This window comes from Cyanistes caeruleus, unplaced genomic scaffold, assembly GCF_971803275.1.
Source record: "Cyanistes caeruleus unplaced genomic scaffold, bCyaCae1.hap1.1 HAP1_SUPER_30, whole genome shotgun sequence".
Taxonomy (NCBI): domain Eukaryota; kingdom Metazoa; phylum Chordata; class Aves; order Passeriformes; family Paridae; genus Cyanistes; species Cyanistes caeruleus.
The window spans coordinates 1,646,060-1,668,465 of NW_028256295.1; the positions used below are offsets into that span (position 1 = coordinate 1,646,060).

General features: G+C 52.5%; 1 protein-coding gene across 1 annotated transcript; it reads right to left on the reverse strand.

Moving 5' to 3' along the window:
- Positions 1-6,993: 6,993 nt before the first annotated feature.
- Positions 6,994-14,664, reverse strand: LOC111922031 (uncharacterized). The gene is made up of 4 exons (XM_086874810.1): positions 13,970-14,664; positions 12,598-12,751; positions 8,872-8,935; positions 6,994-8,685 (listed from the first exon to the last, which is right to left on the reverse strand). The coding sequence occupies exons 1-4, from the start codon at positions 14,641-14,643 to the stop codon at positions 7,847-7,849; spliced, it is 1,731 nt and encodes a 576-aa protein (XP_086730936.1). The 5' UTR covers positions 14,644-14,664; the 3' UTR covers positions 6,994-7,846.
- Positions 14,665-22,406: the final 7,742 nt, after the last annotated feature.

Sequence of the window (22,406 nt, forward strand, 5' to 3'; positions counted from 1 at the left end):
TCAGGAGACATTCCCAGTGAGGCTGCTGTGGACTTGTGGCTAGTCCTTGGTTGTCCAAAACACTCTCCTGAGAGTTCTGCTGCTGCCCAGGGCTTTCATTGGCCTCTTAATTGCTGGGCCTTGTCCTGGGGAGCCCGCTGGGGCTGCAGCCAGTGCTGGCTGCCACTGAGGCTGCCTGGCCAAGAGCAGCCCCAGGAGCAGAGGGCAGAGGCAAAGCAAGGTGGGCAGGAGAAAGAGCGGGGACGAGATTGCCCTTGAAAGGCAGAGGTGCTCTGGGGCCTGCTCCTGGCCAGGGACCCTGCCCAGAGCCATCCCCTGCTCTCCAGGGCCTTGAGGGGCAGCTGTCCAGCTGGGCCAAGCTGTGCCAGCAGCTCCAGCCGTGCTGGGGAGCCTTGGCAGCTCTGGGCCCTGCTGTGCAGGAGGGTCCCTGTGTGCCAGTGGCAGCTGGGGGCCTCAGCCACCTCTTCTCTCCACAGTCGCCCTGCTGCAGCTCCAGCTTCCCGGCCAAGAAGGCGCGACTCTCCCTCGCCCCCAGGGAGCCCAAAGACTGTCCGGTTTGACAGCTCTCAGACGTGGCCTCAGAAGGAGGAATGGTTCCAGAAAGCAGAACACCAGCACTCCGTGCCTCCTCCACGGCCCCCCAGCCCGGCCCTGAAGCAGAAGCCCCCTGAGATCCCCCCACCTCCTCCCCTCCCGAGCCGGCCACCCTGGTCCAGTTAGGACTGAAAGTGGGCCAGCCACGGCAGGGCTTGGGCCACCAACAGCTTGGGCCATCTGCTCTTGGCTACAGATAACACGTTACCTGTGGGTAACAGCCAGAGGCAGTTTTCCTACTGTTTTACTTTCAGCAGGGAAGGGCTGAAGATTCTTCCTATGCCCTGTCTCATCCTTCACTCTTTTGATTTTCATATAGCTAGGTGCTTGCTAAATCTTTTCAAATAACTTTATTAACACTTCATGTTTTATCCCACCTACCAAGGAAAAAAGAAAAATTAAAAAAATTCTTCAGTTTAGACTTCATTTTTACTGTGCTTGGGCCTCTCAGATTTTGAGCAATTGATTTTCCATGGTACTTCTTCCCTTTTCCTTCCTATCTACCAAAAGTTCGTCTGGACAGGAAAATCAACAGAATTACTGAGATTCACTTCAAAACCCAGAGGAGAATCTGTCACAAAATATTCTCTCTGTGTACTGCACAACAAGAAATATTCAGAGGAAAATACTGTGGGAGCTGAGGCTTGTGGAACTCCCAGAATCCTGAGCCTGCAGAGGAGGCAAACAGCCCTGGCAGTGGCTGAGGGGAATTCTCCTCAGACTCCTCAGAAAGTGTGTCACTTCAGGAGGGAAAGATTTAAACTTTGCCTTACCTTCCTCCTGTGCTAAAATGTAAGGCTCCTTCTGAGAAAATACTGAGCTACAAACAATTCTCTGTTCCTCAACAAAGCTACTCAGGTGCTCAACTTAGAGTAAAACTAAATGCGGTCAGAAATTTCCCATCAAAGCCCATTTGCAGAGAAACCCCACCATATGTGAGCAAATATTTATTAGCACCGGTTCACTCTAAAGATTGCTCCTTTTTGATCCCAGAGAGAATATTAGAACCATTTGCTCTTGACAGGACTCCTTGGATGGCCCCCAGACCTGGCTCCTCACCACGCCTTGCCTGGGCTGCTCATGCAGCCGGGTAGCACCACCTGACTTTGCCACCCTGTTCAGACCTTGGGCATGGCTGGTGCCACGGTCCCCTCTGGTGCCACCGTCCCCTCTGGTGTCATGGTCCTCTCCTGGCTCGTGGCGTGTCCCTGCTGCTGGAGGAGTCCTGCTCGTGCTGCTGCTGGCATTCAACAAGGCCAGTGCTGCTCCCCAGCCAAAGAGGGACTAAAGTCACTGCTTTTGGCAGCTCATTGGAACGAGTTCAACACTTCCTCATCTCTATCACAGATAAAAACCCACATACTCCTAAAACCCACATACCAGCATTATAAACTCACCTCATCTACAGAGGTGAGGAGCCCTGAGCAAACAGAAGGTCGGCTTTCAAGCACATTGGGTTTTTAATTTAGTGGAAGCACTCAGCTGTTCACAAGCCTTATTTGCTAAACTGGACTGTGTGATGCTATTCTTTTGCTCATGTTAAAGAGGAGCCAGGGAGAAATTAGCTAAGAAACCAGAAACATTTGAGGCTCAGGTCTGGCACACAAATAGAGCAGGGTGGCACCTGCCCGCTCTGCCCGCATCCCTTTTTCTGCCAGACAAAGGCGGACGTGGCTCCACTGGCGGCACCATGGAAAGGGTTCTGATCTGTGCTCCCTTCTAGACTGAGGTCAGAACATGGATTATCTGGAAGCCCTGGCACATGGCAGTTTGAGATCCATGGAGAATGCTGGAGGCAAGTTCTCAGTGTCCCTTTCCACATAGAACAATCAGTGTCAATGTGGCAAGGGCTCACTCACATCCATTGCCTCCTGAAGATGCCACCTCCTGTAATGGTTAACAGTTCTATTGTTGTGGTGTGTTTTGTTTGAATGGTTTCTCCCATTATTCCCCTAAGTCATTGGTTTGCTCCTAGTTTGTATCCTCCTACCCACCTATCAAATCCTGCCTCAAGCCCACCCCTTGTTTTCGAATGTTCCCCATCTGTCATTACACCCATTTGTCAGTCTTCCCTTAGGCCAGCCTCCTACCTGAACCACCCCTCTGGAAATCCCCTGATCTCCAATGCCCCATTGGCCCATGTGACCCACTCTGCTCCCCTTGTTTCCCCTATTGTATTGTTGAATGGAACCTTCCACTCCTCCCACAGCTTCTTCCTATTGGTTAAAATTTTGTACCCTCCCTCTGGCCTCCCCCATATAAAAACCCCCACACAGTTGTGTTCTCAGTCTTCAGTCCCTGGGCCCTCCAGTGGAGTAAAAGCCTTTGGAGCCCATACTGGAAGTCTCCTCCTCATCCTTGTCTCCACCATGCACCTACCAATATCCTTGTGCCGTGGAGCATTTGCTCTAAGCCGCACCTTGGGTCACCCCGCTGCCGAGTGTCACGATCCCCTAACACAAGTGGGAGTCGTGAGAGGTTCGTTTGAGCTCAGAGTGCAAAAAGGACCCCAGGGGATTTCAGTTTAAATCACAACAGCACTAAGGCATCTTTATTGTAGTGCCAGCAACATGGGTTATGTGATAGAGGAGAGGGAGAGATAGAGGGAGAGAGGGGTAAAGAGCCAATGTAAAGAGAGAAAAAAGGGGGGGTTATAGTTACCAACAGACGAGACGGGGTCACCGGTGTCTTCTTCCATGGGGAGATCTCTCTCGAAGAAAGTAACTTGGAAAAGTCACTTTTACAGTCTGTTTCAAAGCAAGGGGCAGCTGGCCAAGAGGTGGGGAAATTCCCAGGCTATTGTGATGAGACCCCTTGCTCTGGGAAGCAGGTGTAAGGTACAGAACAGGCCGCTCCTTACAAGTCCCTGCTCAGCAGCAGGAATGAAGGCAGTGTACCTTGACAGCACAACAAGCACACCTGCAAACCATCACCTGGCAAGCTTCCACCTCAACCAGGCCAGAACCCCTGCACAAATTCCCTTGGGGTCTTCAGGGTCTCGGTCTCTGTTCTTGTGATGGTTGTGAGGCAGATGAGGGAAACTTCAGACTGTCTCTTACACCCTAGTAACCCCAAATGACACCAATGAACCCAAATCACCACAAATAACCCCAAATTACTCTAAAGGACCCCTCTGACCCCTCACCTGACCCCAAATTACCCAAATGACCCCACAGCTGACCCCACAGGGCACAGACATTTACCCGCTGCTGAGCTTGGTCTAAACAGCCCCAAATCCTTCAAAAATCCCCAAAATTTGACCCTGGGAACTTCCTGGATGAGCAGGGTCAGTTCCAGCACAACAAAACCTTTGTGCCATTCTCGGCCAGTGGGCACCCCAAAAATCCCATAAATCCTTGGGGTGGGGCCCTAAATCCTTCTGGAATCCCATTAATCCCAAAATTCCTTTGTGGAGGGGCCCTACATCCTTTTGGGATCCCCTAAATCCCATAAATCCTCGGGGTGGGTACTCCAGACCCATTTGGGACCCCCACCCCTGAAACCCCCAGACCATTTTGGGACCCCAATCCCAAAGCTCCCAGACCCTTTAGGGACCCCCCCAGACTCTGAAGCTCCCAGACCCTTTAGAATCCCCTAGGCCCTTTTGGTATCCCCAACCCCTGAAACCCCCAGCTCCTTTTGGGACCCCCTGACCCTTTAGACACCCCCACCCCTTTTGGGACCCCCAGGCCCTTTTGGGACCCCCAGCCCCTTTGGGACCCCAGCCCCTCTGGAGACCCCCACCCCTTTTGAGACCCCGGACCCTTTGTGGTGGGGCGGTGCTGACGCCCCCTCCCCACAGGGCAGCGGCTGTGCCTGGGGGAGGCGCTGGTGTGGGCAGAGCTGTTCCTGTTCCTGACCTCGCTGCTGCAGCGCCTGTGGCCGCGACCCCCGGCACCCCCCGAGGAGCTGCCCACGGCCCCCCTGGAGAGCGGCTGTGCCAACATCCTGTCCCCCTTCCAGCCCCTCCTGCTGCCCCAATGAGACCCCTCCCAAATTCCAGACTGCTCCCCAAATTCAGGAACTGCCCCAGGATCTGGACCCTTCCTCATGGCTGGAAAATCTCCCCCCAGATCCTCCCCAAATTCTACTCCCAACATCCCCCCCACTTCCAGCTCAGGATTGGGCTCTGATGAGACCCCTCCCCAAATCCCACCCCCAAGATGCCTCCCCATCACTGGAAAATCCTCCTAAATCCACCCCAAACCCTGCCCCAAAATGGGGAATCCTCCCTGAGACCCCCCCCCAAATTCAGGCCTCCCCAAAATGCCCCTTCTCAATGGGATCAGGACCCATCCCCATCAATGGAAATTCCCCCAAAACCCAAAAAATTCTCCCCAAATCCCCTTTACCAAAATCAGAACCCCCCCCAGGACCCCTGAGATTCCCCCAAAAACCACCAAATTCCTCCCCAAAAATACCAAAATTCCTCACAAATCACCCCAAAAACCCCAAAACCCCCATACTCCCCCCAAAGTCCCAAATCCACCTAAGACTCAAAATCCCACCCCAAAACTCCAAATTTCCTCCCAAACCCAAATTTCCCTTCAAAACCCCAGAATTCATCAAAACCCCCAAAATTTCCCCACCCCCCCAAATTTCCCCCAAAACCACCAAATTTCCCCCCCAAACCCCAATTTCTTTCACAAAACCCCAAATCCTCCCCCTAAGAACCCCAAAGTTCTCCCTAAAACCCCAAATTTCCTCCACCTACACCCAAATGTTACAAAAAAACCCCTAAAATTTCTGCCCTAAAACCTTGAAATTCCCCCAGGACCCTCAAAGTTTCTCCCCAACACCCCAAATTTCCCCCCAAACCTCCAAATTCCCCCCAAAATCCCAAATTCCACTCCAAAACCTGGGAGACTCCCCTGCAAAAAAACAGCAACTCCTCCCCAACCCCCCCCAAAATCGCAACTCTCTCCCCAAAAATCACCATAAAAGTTGAGAACGTAAATTTTTTATTTCATATTTTTCACACCTTGGGATGGGGGGAAAACACCAGAATTCCTGTGATTTTTCCTGTTTTTTGAAGGAATGGGTGTCTCCCCAAATTTTCTAGGCCCCCCCCCAGGCGACCCCTCCCCAAAATTCCTGCCCCTCAGCCCCCCCAATTAAATGCAAATAAATTAAAAGAGGAAAAAAGAAAAAAAAGAGGGGGGGAAAGGTAAAAATAAAGAAAAACAGAAAAAAAAAATAAAAAAAAGAAAATAAAAATACCCTCAACCCAATTTGGGGGGAGGGGGACAAAGGATATATCGAGGGAGGGGTCGAATTCCCAGGAAATAATTGAGGGACCCCCCCAAAAAAACTGGGGGAACCCCCCCCCAAAAAAAATTTCACTTTGAAAATGCCAAAACCAAAAAAACAAACTGGCAAAAAAAGGCAAAAAAACCTGAAAAATTTGGGGGAGAACCCCCAAAAAATGTGTAAAAAATGGGGGAACTCCCCCTTGAATCAAAGGGATTTGGGGGAATTTTTTTCCCAGAAGCAGTGGGTTTTTTGGGGGTGGCAGGGGAGGAGAGACCCCCTGCAAATTCCTGGGGGTGTCCCCAAGACACCGTCTGTGGAGGCAGTGGAGGGAACAAAAAGGCCAGTTTAGGGAAGTTAAGGGAATTTTGAGGGATTTGGGTGAATTTTAGGGAATTTTGGGGGGTCAAGGGCGAGTCTCCAGTTTGCAGAGCCTTGCATTCCAGGGCTGCAGGATCATGTCCAGGGCAGCCAGAGTTACCAGGAACAGGCATGGGACACCAACGAGATGGGATTCTGCTCAGGAAACCATTTATTCAGCTCAGGAACAAACTCAGATCCAGAGACAGCCCCAAACAGAGGCAGGGAGATGGGGTTTGAGAACCAGGGTGGAGTTCAAGGTCAGGAACCACTGGGAACACAGCAAGGGAGAAACCCCAGGGGCCCAAACCCAATCAGAAATCCCTGGGCTGCCACCCCACGAGGGGTCCAGGGTGGAGTTTCTTCCTGGGCTCGCAGGGCCCATCCTCTGAGGCAGAGGGATGGAATTCACTCTTGCCCACGCCTCTCACTTTAACAGTGTTCATTTGAAACTAAATCTTTGCATCCCTGGGCAGGGGAATCTCACAGAAAAACTCAGTAATGGCCTCCTGCTCCCTTCATCACCCCCAAACTTTGGCTGTCTCATTGCAGACCCCACCTCACCTCCCCAATCCCAACCTCAACCCACCCCATCCCTGCTGGACATCAAGACCCCCTTCCCAAGCTCTATTTCCACCATTTCACACCTCCCAAACTCCATCCCACCCATCCTGCCCCACCCAATGCCCATCTCACCCCTCCTGATCTGCATCCCACTTCACCCAATCCCCTTCCAACCCCATTCCACCTGATGCCTTCAGAAGGCTGACCTAGAACAGAGGCTGGACAGAGTTAAGAATAAAGTTTATTAAAAGGCCTTAAAGGATACACCTTGGGCAGTACAAGAACCTGGCCAGGGCTACACCCAAGATGGACCAAAAATGGTCACAAAAATGATCACGAGGTCTCACATTTTTAGAATTTTAAGTCCATCTGCATATTTGGGCTCATCTTCCAGTTAAAGCTTCAGATGATGAAGTCCCATCCTTCTTGTTTTCTCTCTTCAGTCCACCCTTCTTCATGCTTTTGGGCCTGGAACTTGTAACGACTGTCCTTGGTATCAAGCTAGAAAAGGAATTGCTTTGTCTACCTACTCTGTGAAGAGAGCTCACTAACACTTAATAGGAAGTTCAAAACTACAAACCTAGGCAGTGCAGAATATGAAAAATAGGAAAGCTAAAACTTAAGACATCACACCCTGAGGGGCTGTGGAATCCAGGAATTTTGGGTGGGATTGAGTAGATTTCAATGGCACTGAGTGCTTTTGAGGTGACAGATAGAACTCGCTCATCTCCTTGAGTGCCAAGAGATGGAGACAAATAAACCAAATACCCCCAAAACCCTCCCCATTACCTCCCTGAATACCAGAATCCCTTCAAGCACTAGTAAAAAGTGAGGCTTTAGATGCCTTTGATGAATTTCTTGACTTTTTACCCCAATTTTGTCTATTTTAAAGGGATGAAGATGAATTAAAAGAATATCAGGGCCAAATCAAAATGACCACCAGCCCAGTGTGTTCCCAACACAGATCACTGGGAACGTGGGTCATCAGGTCCTGCCCAACGTGGGTCCTCTGATGGGGGATGGAGCTGAGGCAGCACACGAAGCTCCTCCTGCACTTGGGGCACTCACAGGGCTTCCCTTACTGGTGCCTCCGTTGGTGTCTGGCCAAGTGAGAGCTCCTGGAGAAGCTCTTCCCACACTGGGGACACTCATAGGGCCTCTCCCCAGTGTGGATGCGCCGGTGCCTGATGAGGTGGGAGTTGTGTTTGAAGCCCTTCCTGCAGTCAGGGCAGCGGAAGGGCCTCTCATCCGTGTGAATCCGCTGGTGCTGGAGGAGATGGGAGCTGCTCTGAAACCTCTTCCCACACTCGGGACACTCATAGGGCCTCTCCCCAGTGTGGATGTGCCGGTGCCTAACAAGGTGGGAGTTTTGCTTGAAGCCCTCCCCACAGTCAGGGCAGCAGAAGGGCCTCTCATCCGTGTGAATCCGCTGGTGCCTGAGGAGATGGGAGCTGGTCTGAAACCTCTTCCCACACTCAGGACACTCATAGGGCCTCTCCCCAGTGTGGATGCGCTGGTGGATGATGAGTTGGGAGCTGCAGCTGAAGCCCTTCCCACACTCCCCACACTCGTAGGCCCATTCCCCAGTGTGGATCATCTGGTGGCAGATCAGTTTGTTGCTCAACCTGAAGCTCTTCCCACACTCCAAGCACTTGTAGGGCTTCTCCCCATCCTTAAGCTGCTCATGGACCACCAGCTCAGAGCCCTGGCTGGATCTCCGGCTGCCTTCCCGGCACAGGGTGGGTCTTTCCTCCTCAGAGCACCCTGGGATGGGTTTGGAGCCCCTCCTCCTGCGGGATCTCTGGGGATTTTCCTCCCTGTTGGATTCCTGCACTGTGGAGCTGCTCAAATCAGCCTCTTCCACGAGGTTCTGCCGTGGGGATTTGTCCTCCCTGGTCTCCATCCTCAGCTCCTGGTCTGGGGGAGGAAGGACAAGGAGAGGATGGGATTTGCCTCCGTGCCAGAGGGAAGGGGAAGGAGATCCCCCCAGTGCGTCCCCGGCAGGACGGCGTCGGCAGCGGGGTTGTCCTGCAGCCGGGGGCCAGGCTGGGCTGGGAGATGGAGCAGGAGAGAGGGGGAAAGGGGCACTGACTTCCTCCTCACCTGCCTGGGTGTCCTGGGGCATCTTCCTCTTCCTCACAGCCTCTTCCTCCCTTGGGCCAACAGTCTGGGAATGAGAAATCCATGTTTGGGGAGAAATACAATTCACGAGCACAATGGAATAGGGGGTTCCTCCTGCCCAAGTCCATCTCTAGAAATCACAAGCTATCCATAAAAACCTCCCAAACACCAAGATTCATCCCCTAAAATGCCTCCCAGGAGTTCCCCATCTCTGGTCTCTCCCCTTTGCTGTTCAGGGGTTCCCCCCTGTCCCAGCTGCTGGGGGGTCACGCATGTACTGGGGGTCCTCTGTCTACTCGATCCCTGCCCTCCTCAGGCTGCTGGGAGTGCCAGGAATCTGAAAAGTTCTCACCTTTTCCATCTTCTCACTAACAGATGCTGGGAACCCCAGTGTCTCCACAACGGGCATTTTCCACTCAGCTTTGCAGTCCTTAATACCTAAATATCGCGCCCCCCCCCCCCCCCCCAATCCCAACCCAGGGATGCCCCAGGATATCTGGGCTGAGCTCCCTGTCTTGGGGCACCTGTGGGATGGGGGATGATGATCCCATGGGTGAGGGGCTGTGAATTCAGGGAGTGCTAGCCCTCGTGGTTCCTTCTCCTTTCCCTGATCTTCCTTTGTCCTTCCTCTTCCTCCATCTCCTCCCCTTCCATCCTTTCTCCTCCTCTTCCTCCCTAACGCCAACTCCTTCTCCTACTCCCATCCCTTCTCCCTCTCCTTCTTCATCCCTCCTCCTCCATCCCTCCTCCTCCTCCCCCAGGAGCAGTGACACCCTCGGTGCCCCGTTCCCAAACCCCTCACAGCCCACGGCAGGAGCGGGGATGGAGCCGGGACAGGTCGGGATGGGCAGCGCGGGGCTCTCCGCTGCTCCCACCCGCTGGGGACGGGGGGAACCCGGCCCGGGGAAAAGGAGAGGGAAACTGGGAAAATTGGGGGCTGCAGATCTAACCTGGGGCTGGCTGGGGACCCTGGCTGGGGACTGCCAGCCCTTGGGGCTCCTCTGGGGAGATGTGGGAGGGGGGAACGCAGAGAGGGCTGGGGGATCCCAGGAGTGGCAGCACTGGCAGGGACTGGTTTGGACTGGGGTAACTGGAACCTTACTGGGGCAACTGGGAATCCTTGGGAATGAGCACAAGCATGCTGAGGGCAGCTGGGATATACTGGGAGCATCTGTGACCATACTGGGAACAGCTGGAACCACACTGGGAGAAACTGGGAGTGAGTGGGACCATGCTGAGATGGACTGGGACTATTCCAGGGACAACTGGGATCATACCGGGAGGAACTGGGAAGAATTACAACCATTCTGGGATCACACTCAACTGGGATCATACTGGGATCACAGTGGGAGCAGCTGGGTCCCTGCTGGCTGAGACTGGGATCCCACTGAGGGTGACTGGAATCATACTGGGATTGACTGGGAGTGGCTGGGAACAACTGGAATCATGCTGAGAGCAACTGGGAGGAGCTGGGAATGACTGGGAGCGTGCTGGGGCTGACTGGGATATACTGGGAGAGACAGGGAGTCCCAGGGATCACACTGGAGGCTACTGGGGTCACACTGGCACTGCCAGGGAGCAACTGGGGGCCACTGGCCTCATACTGGGAGTGACTGGGATCAGACTGGGAGTGACTGGGATCAGACTGGGAGTGACTGGGATCAGACTGGGTGTTACTGGGATTAGATTGTGACTGGGATGAGACTGGGAGTGTGAAGGAAACTGGAAAATTGGGGAAAAAATGGAAAAAAGCCCAGGATAAATTCAAGGAAAATGGAAGGGAAAATTCGGGGAAAACCCAAAAATATCAGGGTGAAATCCAAAAAAATCAGGGAAAAATCAGGAAAAAATTGGGAAAAATTTGGAAAAAACGGGAAAATCTGACAAAAAATTGGGGAAAACCAGGAAAAGTTTGGGGGAAAAAAAGAGAAAACTTAAGGAAAAAAATGTAAAAAAAATGGGGAAAAATCAGGAAAAGACAGTGGAAAAAATCTGTGAAAAATCAGGAAAAGTCAGAAAAAATGGGGAAAAAATCAGAAAAAATAGGAAAAGAAGGAAAAGTCATGAAAAACCAGGGAAAATTGGAAAGAATATTTGGGAAATCAGGAAAAAAACTGGGAAAGAACTTGGAAAAATTGGGGAAAATCCAGAAAAGAAAGAGGAATAAATCTGAAAAGTAATAGGAAAAAAACCAGGAAAAATCAGGTAAAAACTAGGGAAATTTGAGAAGAAATTGGGAAAAAGCCGGAAAAAATTTGGGAAAGGAAGAGAGAAGAATCAGGAAAAAATGGGAAATACATGAAAAAAATTGTGAAAAATTGTGAGAAATCAGAGAAAATATCAGGAAAAAAAACCCAAAAAGACCCTGGGAAAAATCAGGAAAAATCAGGAAAAATCGGGAAAATATTGGAAAAATGAAGAAAAAACCAGAAATATTTGAGAAAAAATTGCAAAAAAATCTGGAAAATAATTCGGAAAAAATCAGAGAAAAAATGTGGAAAAAAAAAGAGAATCAGCGGAAAATCAGGGAAACAAACAGGAAAAGGATAAAAAAATCTGGGAAAATCAGAAAAAAATAAAAAAATCAGGAAAGAATTGGGGAAAACCAGAAAGATTAGGGAAAGAAAAAGGGAAAAATCAGGGAAAAAAATGGGATTAAAACAGGAAAAAGTACAAAAATCAAGAAAAAGTTTAAGAAAAAAATGGGGAAAAAATGAAAAAAAATCAGAAAAATAAAAAAATAATGAAAAAAATCTAAAAAAAAATATTAAAAAAATCTGGAAAAATCTGGAAAAAATGGGGAAAATCTGGAAAAATATTGAGCAAATATTGGGTAAAATCAAGAAAAGAGAGAGAAGAAACCTGGAAAAAATCAGGAAAAAATCAGTAAAAAAATTAGGAAATACAGGGAAAAATCAGGGACAAATTGTGAAAAAAAATGGGGAATAACCAGGAAGAAATTGCAAAAAGAAGAGGAAAAATCAGGAAAAAGTGGGGGAAAATCAAGAAAAAAATTTAGGAAAAAATTTGGGAAAAAACAGGGAAAAATCAGGAAAAGAAAGAGGAAGAAGACTGGGAAAAAAATGGGAAAAATCAAGGGGAAAAAAAAAAGAGTACAAGAAAGTGGGGAAAAAAACTTTGTAAAATTGGGAAAAAAATTGGGAAAAAACTAGGAAATATCAAGGAAACAAACAGGAAAAAATCAGGAAAAATTAGGAAAAAAGGGAAATATTTGGACAAATCAGAGGGAAAAATCAGGAAAAAAAATTGAAAAATATGTGAAAAAAATTGTGAAAAAAATTGTGACAAATGCGGAAAAATAAGAAAAAGGGAATAAAACCTGGAAAAAAATCAGAGAAAAAAATCAGAAAAAAAATGAAAAAAATGGGGGGAAAATCAGGGAAAAAAATGGGAAAAACAAGGGAAAAAAATTGGGAAAAAATGGGAAAAAACAGAAAAATTATGGAAAAATTAGAGAAAAAGTTGGGGAAAAGACAAAAAATTTTGAGAAGAGGGAAAAATCAGGAAAAACAAAAATATCAGGAAAAAAATGGCGAAAAAACTGGGAAAAATTCAGGGAAAAATAAGAAAAAAAAAAGAAAAAAAAAAAAAGAGAGAAAAAGATTGGGGAAAATCAGGAAAATCAGGAAAAAAACAGGATAAAATCCCCCTATCCCATTTTTCCATGGAATTTTGGGAATTGCCTACCTGGGAGGTTGCAGAAGAATTTCCAGACCTGGGAATCCGGGGAGTGGGGAAAGGTGGAATTGCGGATGAACTGGTCCAGATTTTTGGGAAGGTAGATGGCCTGGTCCTATTCCAGCTTCCAGAATGTTCAGATGAATCCCACTCCTCCTTCCAGCTAGAAATCATGGAAAAATCATGGAAAAATTATGGGAAAGCTGTGATTCAAATTCATGAAGTTTTGCCCCCAAAGCACCCTTTTTTCCCGTGAAAATATTAATTTTTTTGAATAATTAAACGGAAAAGATTAGGGGGAAATAGGGAAAAATAGGATGGAAATGGAGGAAAAATGGGGGAAATTGGAGCCAACGTGGGAAAATAATAGGGAAAAATGGGATAAAATTAGGGAAAAATGGGATAGAAATGAAGGAAAAATTGGGAAAAATGGGAGAAAGGAATGGAAGAAGATGGGGATAAAATGATGGAAAAATGAGATAAAACCAGAATAAAAATGGGGAAAAAAATTGAGGGAAACTGGGAGAAAAATGAAGGGAAAATGGGAATAAAAATGGTAAAAATGAAGTGAAAGTGGGAGAAAAATGGAAGAAAATGGGGAAAACAGGAGAGAACATGGGGAAGAAACTGGGGGAAAATGGAGCAAAAAGAGGGTAAAATGGAGAAATGGGGAAAAAATAGATTAAAAATGGGAAAAAAATGGGAAAAATTAGGACAAAATGGAGAAAAAATGGAGTAAAAATGCAGAAAAAAATAGAAAAAAATCAGAAAAAATAAGAAAAAATTGAGGAAAAATGAGTTAAAAAGGGGGGGAAATGGAGGAAAAAAGGAGAAAAATGGGTGAAAACTAGGGAAAAAATATAGAAATAGGATAATAATGGGGAAAAAATATATGAAAACGGGATAAAATGAGGAAAAATGGAAAAAAGTGGGACAAAACCAGGATAAAAAAATGGGGAAAAATTTGGGATAAATGGGATAAAAATGTGGGAAAATGGGGATAACATTTGGGAAAAATGGAGACAAGTTGTACCCCAATAGGAAATGACTGGGAGAGACAGGGCTCTTCCTGCTGCCGAGGAAACTGGAGCCACACGGGGTGAGCAACTGGGCAATGCTGGGAGCAGCCACTGCCGGCACCGGGAGCCCCGAACCCCTTTCCCGGCCATGCCGGACCCGCATCCCCCCGGCCCCTTTGCCGGGGCTCTGCCGCCACCGCCACCGGGACCCCCCAAAAACACCTCCCGGGGACCCCCGGGGTGCCCCCGAGGAGCATCTGCGGCTCGGCTCTGGAGCCCTGCCATCCCCAAACATCCCCCCCAAAAACCCCAAAGCCAGGGAGCCCCGGGGGATTTGGGGCGAGCTCCCCCTCCCCGGGCACCTGCGGGATGGGGGGCGATGGTCCCGAAGGAGCTGCAGATGCAGAGAGCGGGGAGCGCAGGTGGAGCCTCCTCTGCCTGCTCCAGCTCTTCCTCCTCCTGCTCCTCCTCTTCCTCCTCCTCTGTCCCTCCTCTTCCTCCTCCTCTGTCCCTCCTCTGTCCCTGTGCGCGGTTCGGAGCCCTCGGGTGAGCGGGGCCGGGCCGGGACACGATGGGAAAGGGCTGGGTCCCCCCCAAACCGAGCTGGGGGCAGCGGAGCTTTGGGGGAACAATGGGAACGGGGCGGGACAGGGGAACAGGGGGAGGTGGGAGCACTGAGGGTCCCCCAGTTCACCCCAGGAGCCCCAAGCCCCGTCCCAGCCCCCCCAGTTCCCCCCGCAGCCCCGGCTGAGGGGGGCTCAGCCCAGGAGCCGCCGTCGTTCGGGGCTCCCCCGAGTGCAGGAACGGGAGAGTTCCCGGCTCGGGGAGGCCCCAGCACAGGAGGGGATCTTGTCCCTCTTCCAGGGCCTTTCAGGGTCTTCAGGCCCCTCTCAAGAGGAGTTTTTCTCTTTTTCAGGTTTTCTGGGGGGATCCCACCACTACAGGGGTGTTTTTTCCTCCCCATTTTAGGGTGTTTGTGCGGCCGCAGCCCCACAAGCCCCTTTTGAGGGGGGATCATGACGGCTTTAAGTGACATTTTTAGGGGTGTCCACACCCCAAGCCCCTGTAGGGGATGTTTTGTCCCCCAGGATGAATTTTGGGGGTTCTCTCTACCATGGCCGCTTTAAGGGCCCCCGGTGTTGTCGGGTCCCACTGTAACTCCTCTTAAAAGGGCAACACCGCTCCCGTTGGTTCCGGCAGTGGAGCCCGGGAGGGGTTGGGGGTCCCGGGAGGGGTTTGGGGGTACCTGGGTGATGCCGATGAAGGCGATGGGGTCCCCATGCTGGGTGCAAACCTTCGTGAGGGGTTCCTGGGGATTTTCAGAAGTTCTGGGTGTTTTTGGGGCCATGGTTGTTTTTTGGGGGTTCTCAACGGGGTTTACAGGGGTCCCGATGGGGGAATTTGGGCGATCCCGGGAGTGGAATTGGGGGTCCCAAGGCTGTTTTGGGGAACCTGCTGGTGATGGAGATGGGGACCCCATGCCAGGTATGAACCTTCTCAACGTCTGTATGGGGTTTTGCTGTCTTGGGGGGTTTTTGGAGCATCCAGGGCTGTGTTTGGGATCAGGGGGGTTGGGGTGTCCCGGGGGCTTTGGGGGTTCTCGGCAGGTTTGGGGGTACCTGGGCAATGCGGGTGGCAGTGCTGGGGACCCCGTGCCGGGTTTGAACCTTCTCACTGCGCACGGGCAGCGTCAGCATGTTCAGGGAGATCCTGGGGGGCCCGGGGGGTCACCCCAAATCCCAGGGACCCCAAATGCTGAGGGACCCCCCGAACTGCCCTCGCCGCTGGATCTGCTGCAGGCAGGGGGGCCCAGCACTCGGCCCCCACCCTCCACCATCACAGGGGGGCTGTGGAAGAAATCTGGGGGTGCAGGGACAGGTCGGGTGGGACCCCCAAAGTCCTGGGGGAGGGGACACAGGGGGACAGCCAGGAATTCCCGTTATGAGGGAAAGAAGAGGGACCAGGAAGAGTTTGGGGGTGGCTTGGTGGGTCATGGTGGGGACCCCCAAGAGTCTTGTGGGGGTGGGGATGGCAAGGAACAGGGTGATCCCCAGGATGGGGTTGGGGGGGAACCGGACTGGAGCTCCCATGGCTGCGGGATGGGGAGATCTGCCCATGGAATTCCATGGGAATGGAATGGCAGTGAGATCCATCTACAGAATTCCCTTGGGAATGGGACAGCAGTGGGATCCATCCATGGAGGTCTCACGGCAATGGGATGATGTCTGAGATCCATCCATGGACTTTCCGTGGAAATTTCCAGGTTCCAAAATTTTGCCCTCCTAAATCCCACATTCCCATTCCCATATTCCCATGGGAATTCTGCCCTCCCCACCTTTACACTCCAGCGCCTCCCGCCCATATCTGACATATTTCCGGAGACATTCCCTGCAGCTGTGAGCCAGGGAATTTGTTAATCCCTCAGCCTGGATCTCAGGGATCCCCATGGCGGTGCCACAGTTGCCATCGCAGCCCCACAGATCCCCCAGCCCCGGCTCCCCCCGCTCAGCCCCGCTCTGGCTGTGCCGCTGCTGCAGCATCTGCAGCTCCCCGCTGGCCCCGTGCCGGTGCCGCTCCTTGTGCCGGCCCTGGCTATCCCAATATCCCAGCCCTGGCTATCCCAATATCCCAGCCCTGGCTATCCCAATATCCCAGCCCTGGCTATCCCAATATCCCAGCTCTGGCTATCCAAATATCCCAGCTCTGGCTATCCCAATATCCCAGCTCTGGCTATCCCAAGATCCCAGCCCTGGCTATCCCAAGATCCCGGCCCTGGCTATCCCAAGATCCCGGCTCTGGCTATCCCAAGATCCCAGCCCTGGCTATCCCAAGATCCCAGCCCTGGCTATCCCAAGATCCCAGCCCTGGCTATCCCAGTATCCCAGCCCTGGCTATCCCAAGATCCCAGCCCTGGCTATCCCAATATCCCAGCCCTGGCTATCCCAATATCCCAGCCCTGGCTATCCCAAGATCCCAGCCCTGGCTATCCCAAGATCCCGGCTCGGCTCCGCCCGGCCCCGCTCGCTGCGCCGGCGCTGGAAGGGGATCCCAGCCAGGGACCCCATGGACATGGACTGCGGGAAGCCCGGGCCGGGCTCCGACAGCGCCGCGTGCAGGGAACGCAGGGAGAGGAGAATTGGGGGGACATTTGGAGATTTGGGATTGGGGGGGTCACGGGTGAAGGAAAGGGGGAATGGGGAGAGCCGGGAAGGGCATTTGGGGATGCCAGGAGTGACAAGAGGGGAGGCTAGGGCTGGCTAGATGTGGCATGGCTGGAGTTCAGGGCGTTCCTGTACCCAGGAAAGGGAGCTCCAAGGGTCCCCGCTGTCCCCATTGCCAGGACAGGGCAGGGAAAGCCGGGATGGCTGGGAATAGGGGTCCCGGGTGTCCTCAGTGCTGAGGAAAGGAGGGGCTGGCTGCTGGGAGAGGCAGGAATAGGGGTCCGGGGGGTAAATGGGTCAAGGAGAAGGGGGCTCTGGGGGCTGCGAGAGGCGGGATGACCGGGAAAGGGGTGCAGGCGTTCCTGGTGCCGGATAAGGGGGTGCAGGGTGGGACCCACGGCCGGGAATGGGGGTTCGGTGGGATGGCGGTGCCCAGGAATGGGGGTTTAGGGGCCCCTCGGCGCTCCACAATGGGCGATCAAAGAGTCCCGGTGCCGGGGGTCCCCCTCACTTCTCGCCGCCCACCGGGAGCGCCCCCGGCCCCAGCGCTGGAGCCATCGCGCTGCTCCGCTGTGGCCCCGCCCACAGCCCCGGCCCCGCCCCCAGAGCCGCCTCCGGCCCCGCCATTGGCGCCGCTCTTTGCTGCCCGCCAGTGGCAGTCCGAGGCTGCAGTGACGTCACCGGTCGCCGGGCAGATCCCGGCGGCGCAGGGCGGCCAAGGCGGAAGCGAAAGTGCCCGAGGGAGCGCGGGGGGAGGGGACGGGGCAATTCCAGGGAATTCCCCTGGATCCCCTCCCGGGATCCCCCGGGACCCTCCTCGGCCGCGCACTGCGGGACCCCCGGGACAAACTGGGCTGAACTCCCGGGCCCTGCGCTCAAACTCTGCCTGGAACCCGCCGGCTTCGGCCCAAAGCGGGGGAAGCCCCGGCATCCGCGGATCCCATTTTTCCTGCGGCTGCGGCTCCCCAGCCCCGGCGGAGCAGGAGCGGGCGCTGGGAGTCCGAGCCCCGATTCCCAATCTCCTTCTCTCTCTCTGCTGCTCTCTCCCTCTCCTTTGGGTGATCAGAAATGCCAGAGCGGCTGGAGAGCCCCGTGCCCAGCTCGGCTTTCCCTGGAAAGGGAGGCCTGGGGGTGCGGTGCCCCGGGATGGCCGAGAATGGGGCTCCGGGGGTCCCCGGGCTGACGGAACCGGGGGATCCAGGGGCTGGCAGGGGAGGATCCCCGGGAAAGGGGGTGCAGGGCGCTGTTGGTGCAGGAGAAGGGGGTGCAGGGGGTCCCGGAGCTGGGGAAGGAGATGCGGGGGGGTCCCAGGGCCCAGGAATGGGGATCCAAGGGGGTCCCAGGGGGGCTCCCCAAAGCCCCTCCCAGGGCACAGCAGGAGCTGGGTCAGGAGCTCTGGCAGAGACAAAAGGGGGTGAGCCCGGCATGGGGGGGACATGGGGGAGTCACAGGCGCTCCTGGGGGGGGACATGACCCCAGGGACCCCTCCTCATCTTCTCCCACGTACCCCAACAGAGCCCCTAAATGGATGAGCAGAGCTCGGTGACTGCAGTATGAAACTTGTTCAGTGGCACAGGAGGATTTAGAATTGAGGACAGGGGAAGGGTTTAACCCAGCCTCCTGTTTGAACAGCCTGGAGAGGGGGCTGGGGAGAAACCCATGCCTGCATTGAATTGAGACAGATCCAGACCCGGGCTGGGAGAGATTTGAGACACACCCACCTTTGGACTTTGCTGTCCACAACACCCTGTCACATAAAGGTAAAACCTTACAAAAGAAAGGACTTGGAAAATCATGGTTTAGGATTTGTTACGTGGGCTTAGTGTAGCTAGCAGCTGGCCTGATAAGTTCCCAGGCAAAAACATCTTGAAGATGAAAAGTTTGTTAACATAACAAACTATTCTTGGGGAGAAAAACAAGTGCACCTGTAGTAACAAGGGATCTGTCCCATGGGAATCAGTAGAAAAAGTATGAAAACATTGTTAGAGGGAAAAGTTTGGATTGACGTGTACACTCACCATTACCAACCAGTGAACTGAGTTCCCAACCAACTGGAATTAAGCACGGTGCCTTCTGATAACCATGTAAATATAAGCTGTGTGCAATAAAGCTTTGGCTATGGTGGAAGAAGAAACAGGTGTCATTGTCCATCTCTACTGCGACACACCCAAGCAGGACATCGGGTCCTGCCGAAGCAGAGGAAAGAAGCAGCTCTGGTGGCCAAGTGGCACGGCCCATTCCAAGTGTCCCTGAGCACAGAAACAGCCCCAGCACAGCTGAACACGGGGGGACCCCTCAGCCTCGGCTCAAGGGCTCTGCAGCCCCGCAGATTTGGATTTCCCGGCTGCAGCAGGAGGATGGGAGCCGCCCCTGAGCCTGCACTGAAGGCAAGGCAGCAGCAGCCAGGACTCCCCAGCGGGGGAAGCCCCTGGGGCTGCCCACAGATCCTCTGCTGAAATCCTCGGCCTGGGCACCCTCCTTTGGCATCTCCAGCCCCTGCGGGACAATCCTGGCTGGCACTGCTGGAGCTTCAGGGCTTTCTGTGCCTGCCCTCGCCACAGCTGCTGGGGAAGGCACCGGGAGAATTCCACTCTGGCTCTCAATTACACTCACACTCTGGGCTGCCTGGGATTAGAGTATTGGAAAATATACCAAGTGTAAAATTATTTTTTATCTGATTTCTCCAGTCAGACTTGGTTCGCATTTGCCTTGGGGAACGGAATTTTAAAGGGTTTTTTAAGGGATGTTCCACCACTCAGCAGAGATGAACTTAACATCTCAACAGACTGGGAAGAGCCCAAAAGATTCCCACAAAGACAACGACCATCAACAAAACATCAAGGCCCAGCAGCAAACATCAACCAACATCTACCCCAGACACTGCCCTGGCACAGCTGGAGACACCTGGTCTGGAAAAGGCTGAGCAGGAAATCCAGGAGTGCAGACCTAATTCACATCAGAGACACAGAAATCCGGGTGCAACAGGAAACCAAACACTAAGGACTCCACAACTTGGAAACAATGAACACTAAACTAATGAATTTCTATGGGTTCAGACTGTATAAAGTTTAGGAAAGATCTAGTGAAACTCACATGTCATGGAATGATTTTCTCTGCACATGCAGACTATGTGTGGCTGAAATGATTCTGTTCAGAATCAAGGAATGCTTTATTTCTCTAAAGACACTGTTGGAGAGTTTTTGCTTTTCACAGTTTCAGTGAAAGGATTACACCATTAGAAGAATTTTTCATAATAATTCTACTTTTATATTGTCAGTTCTGTTTGGTCCAGGGGTGTGAGAATCAGTTTTTAGTCAGAAGAGAAGAAAAAGAAAATACTTGATTTCTTTCTAATTTTTGTTTTTATGTTTGTGTGTGGCTCTTAGTGATGGCAACATTATGGTATGGGTTTTTCCATGTTCACCTTTAAGCTGCATTTTGAAAACCAGAAGACCTTGAAAGGAGTCCCTTTAAAATAGAAACAGTTAGTAGAAAATTGTTAAAAAAAACCAAAAAACACAAACAACCAGATGGGGGAGGGAGACCTCCATGTGAGTCATCCCATGCTTTCCCTGGAAGAGGAGAAGCTTCATTCCAGGCAGCCAGCAGAGGAGCTTTAGAAATGCAAATTAACACCCCTGGGGCAAAGCCTGGACAATGTACCAGGGTGTTCCTGCCTGGGGGAGGAATTGGCCTGAATTCCTCTGCCCCTCACCCCAAGCTCTGCCTGGGGGCACAGGCAGAATTTGCACAGCTAAAGGCAGATCCCATGGTGAGGATATCTGACTCTGCAGCAGAAATTGGTTAAGCTGAAAAGGAAAACAGAAAATGGAGATTGTTGTGAAAACTTCACTATAAAAAATGAGTGGGAATCATCCCGCTCCCCACCTCAAATTGTGCTCTCACTTTCTATGTTATATAGGGTGAATTAGAGCACTGGGGGTTTTTTGCTACCACAAGTTCAGGGAAAACAGTTGGGAATGCAAACATGTGCTGATTTAATTAGAGAAAAGCCAAAAATTGATGCAGACCTGGCTGGAGGGAGCACCCAAAAATGGGGAAAATATGAACAGCCACCAGAACAAATCCTGCAACACCATGGGCCAGCCCCGGGGAACCCTAATGAATTCATATCAGGAGCCAGAGAATCCATTTATCATTTCCATGGCATAATTAGATTACAGGATGTCCTCAAAATAATCCCCAACCAGACAGCTCAAGCTTCTGACTTTCTTCCCAACCAATCCACCCAGATCAGGAATACAACATTTCACCATGGGATGGAGTCACATTATCTTTTAGCAGGAAAAGGAGGCAGAGTTTGTGGAAAGTTAAATGTCTCAAACTGCTGTTGGCAATAGATCACAGAGGAAAAGTGGAGAAACAGATAACAAAGGATATAAGAAAAAAGCTCATGTACCGGTCCAAATGTGGAAAGGATGGGAACAGGCAACATTTTTGTGGTTCCCTGGCAGACCATGGGTTAAACGAATGCAGTTTCTCCTCTTATGTTCTACAGCAACTCTCATCTTTTCACCATGCACACACCTTGCTGAGTGCAGCTCATTCAGCAGCTGAGCAAGGGGATGCAGGGGGCAGCCAGGCCTCCTGAGCCACAAACGGATACAAAAGGACAGCGAATGAGGGCACCGAGAGCAATCCCAAAATCAAAGAACACCCAGGAAGAAAAAACAGAGCCAATGAGTGAATCTGCTTGCAGATAGGGCCACGGACTTGCACATAAGGAAGCAATGGGAAAAAGCCTCAGTTTCAGAAAATGTTACTAATTGACAAGGACCGCTGCTCTGACAAAGTCCCGCTAAATTCCTGAACTTCCAGAAGAACAAAGACTTAACAGAGCCATCAATATCGGATGTTATACAAAAGTGGTGGGTACATATTAACCGGGACATGCAGGAGGCAGATGGGGAAGTCTGAACCTTCCCAGCACCTCCGCCAGTGGGGAAAGGGACAGGGACACGCGGCCGGGAAAATCAGGACAAAAACGAGGCCGCGTCCTCCAGCAGCTGGAGAGAGCGCATGGCAAATGCCCCACGGCCTCTCCCTTTGGGCAGCAATAAAGTCACTCTCACACCGCTCCTCGGGCTCCTTTGGCCACACAAACCTCTGGCGCCGGGAATTTGCCCGCCCAGCCCCGGGCACAGCGCAGCCACCTCCGGGCTACCGACACGAAGCGGGACGAGCCAGCGCTGCTCCGGCACCGGCTCCTGCCGAGGCCCCAGCGGGAAGGAGACCGCGGGCAGCCGCTCCCGCAGCGCCCTCACGCCACGGCCAACACGGGCTGGCCACGGCACAAGCCACCCGCCACAGCCCCCTGCCGCCCCCTCCCGGGCCCGCAGCGAGCCCCGAGCCCCCGCAGAACCGAGCGCGGCTCCCACCTGCGATGGCTGGGGCCGCCTCCGAGCTCCGCCGCCGCCTCACCGGGCTCCGGCCGCTGCCGCCGCTGCCGGGCCCGCACAGACGCTCCAGCAATGGCGGCTCTCTTGCCCCACGGCCGCCCTGGGGGCGCCAGCGGGGCCGGGCTTGTCCCCGCTCTGCCCAATCAGCGCGCGCCAGAGCCACGAGTGACGGCAGCAGCAGCCAATCGCAGCCAGCGGCGGGCTCTGCACACGGCACA

Coding starts and splice junctions, on each gene's coding strand:
- LOC111922031 (XM_086874810.1), bottom strand. CDS start 14,643: ATGTCACTTAAAGCCGTCATGATCCCCCCTCAAAAGGGGCTTGTGGGG. Junction 8,936..12,597: donor ATTCTTCTGCAACCTCCCAG/GTAGGCAATTCC, acceptor TCTCATTCCCAG/ACTGTTGGCCCAAGGGAGGA. Junction 8,686..8,871: donor GCCCCAGGACACCCAGGCAG/GTGAGGAGGAAG, acceptor TTCCTCCCCCAG/ACCAGGAGCTGAGGATGGAG.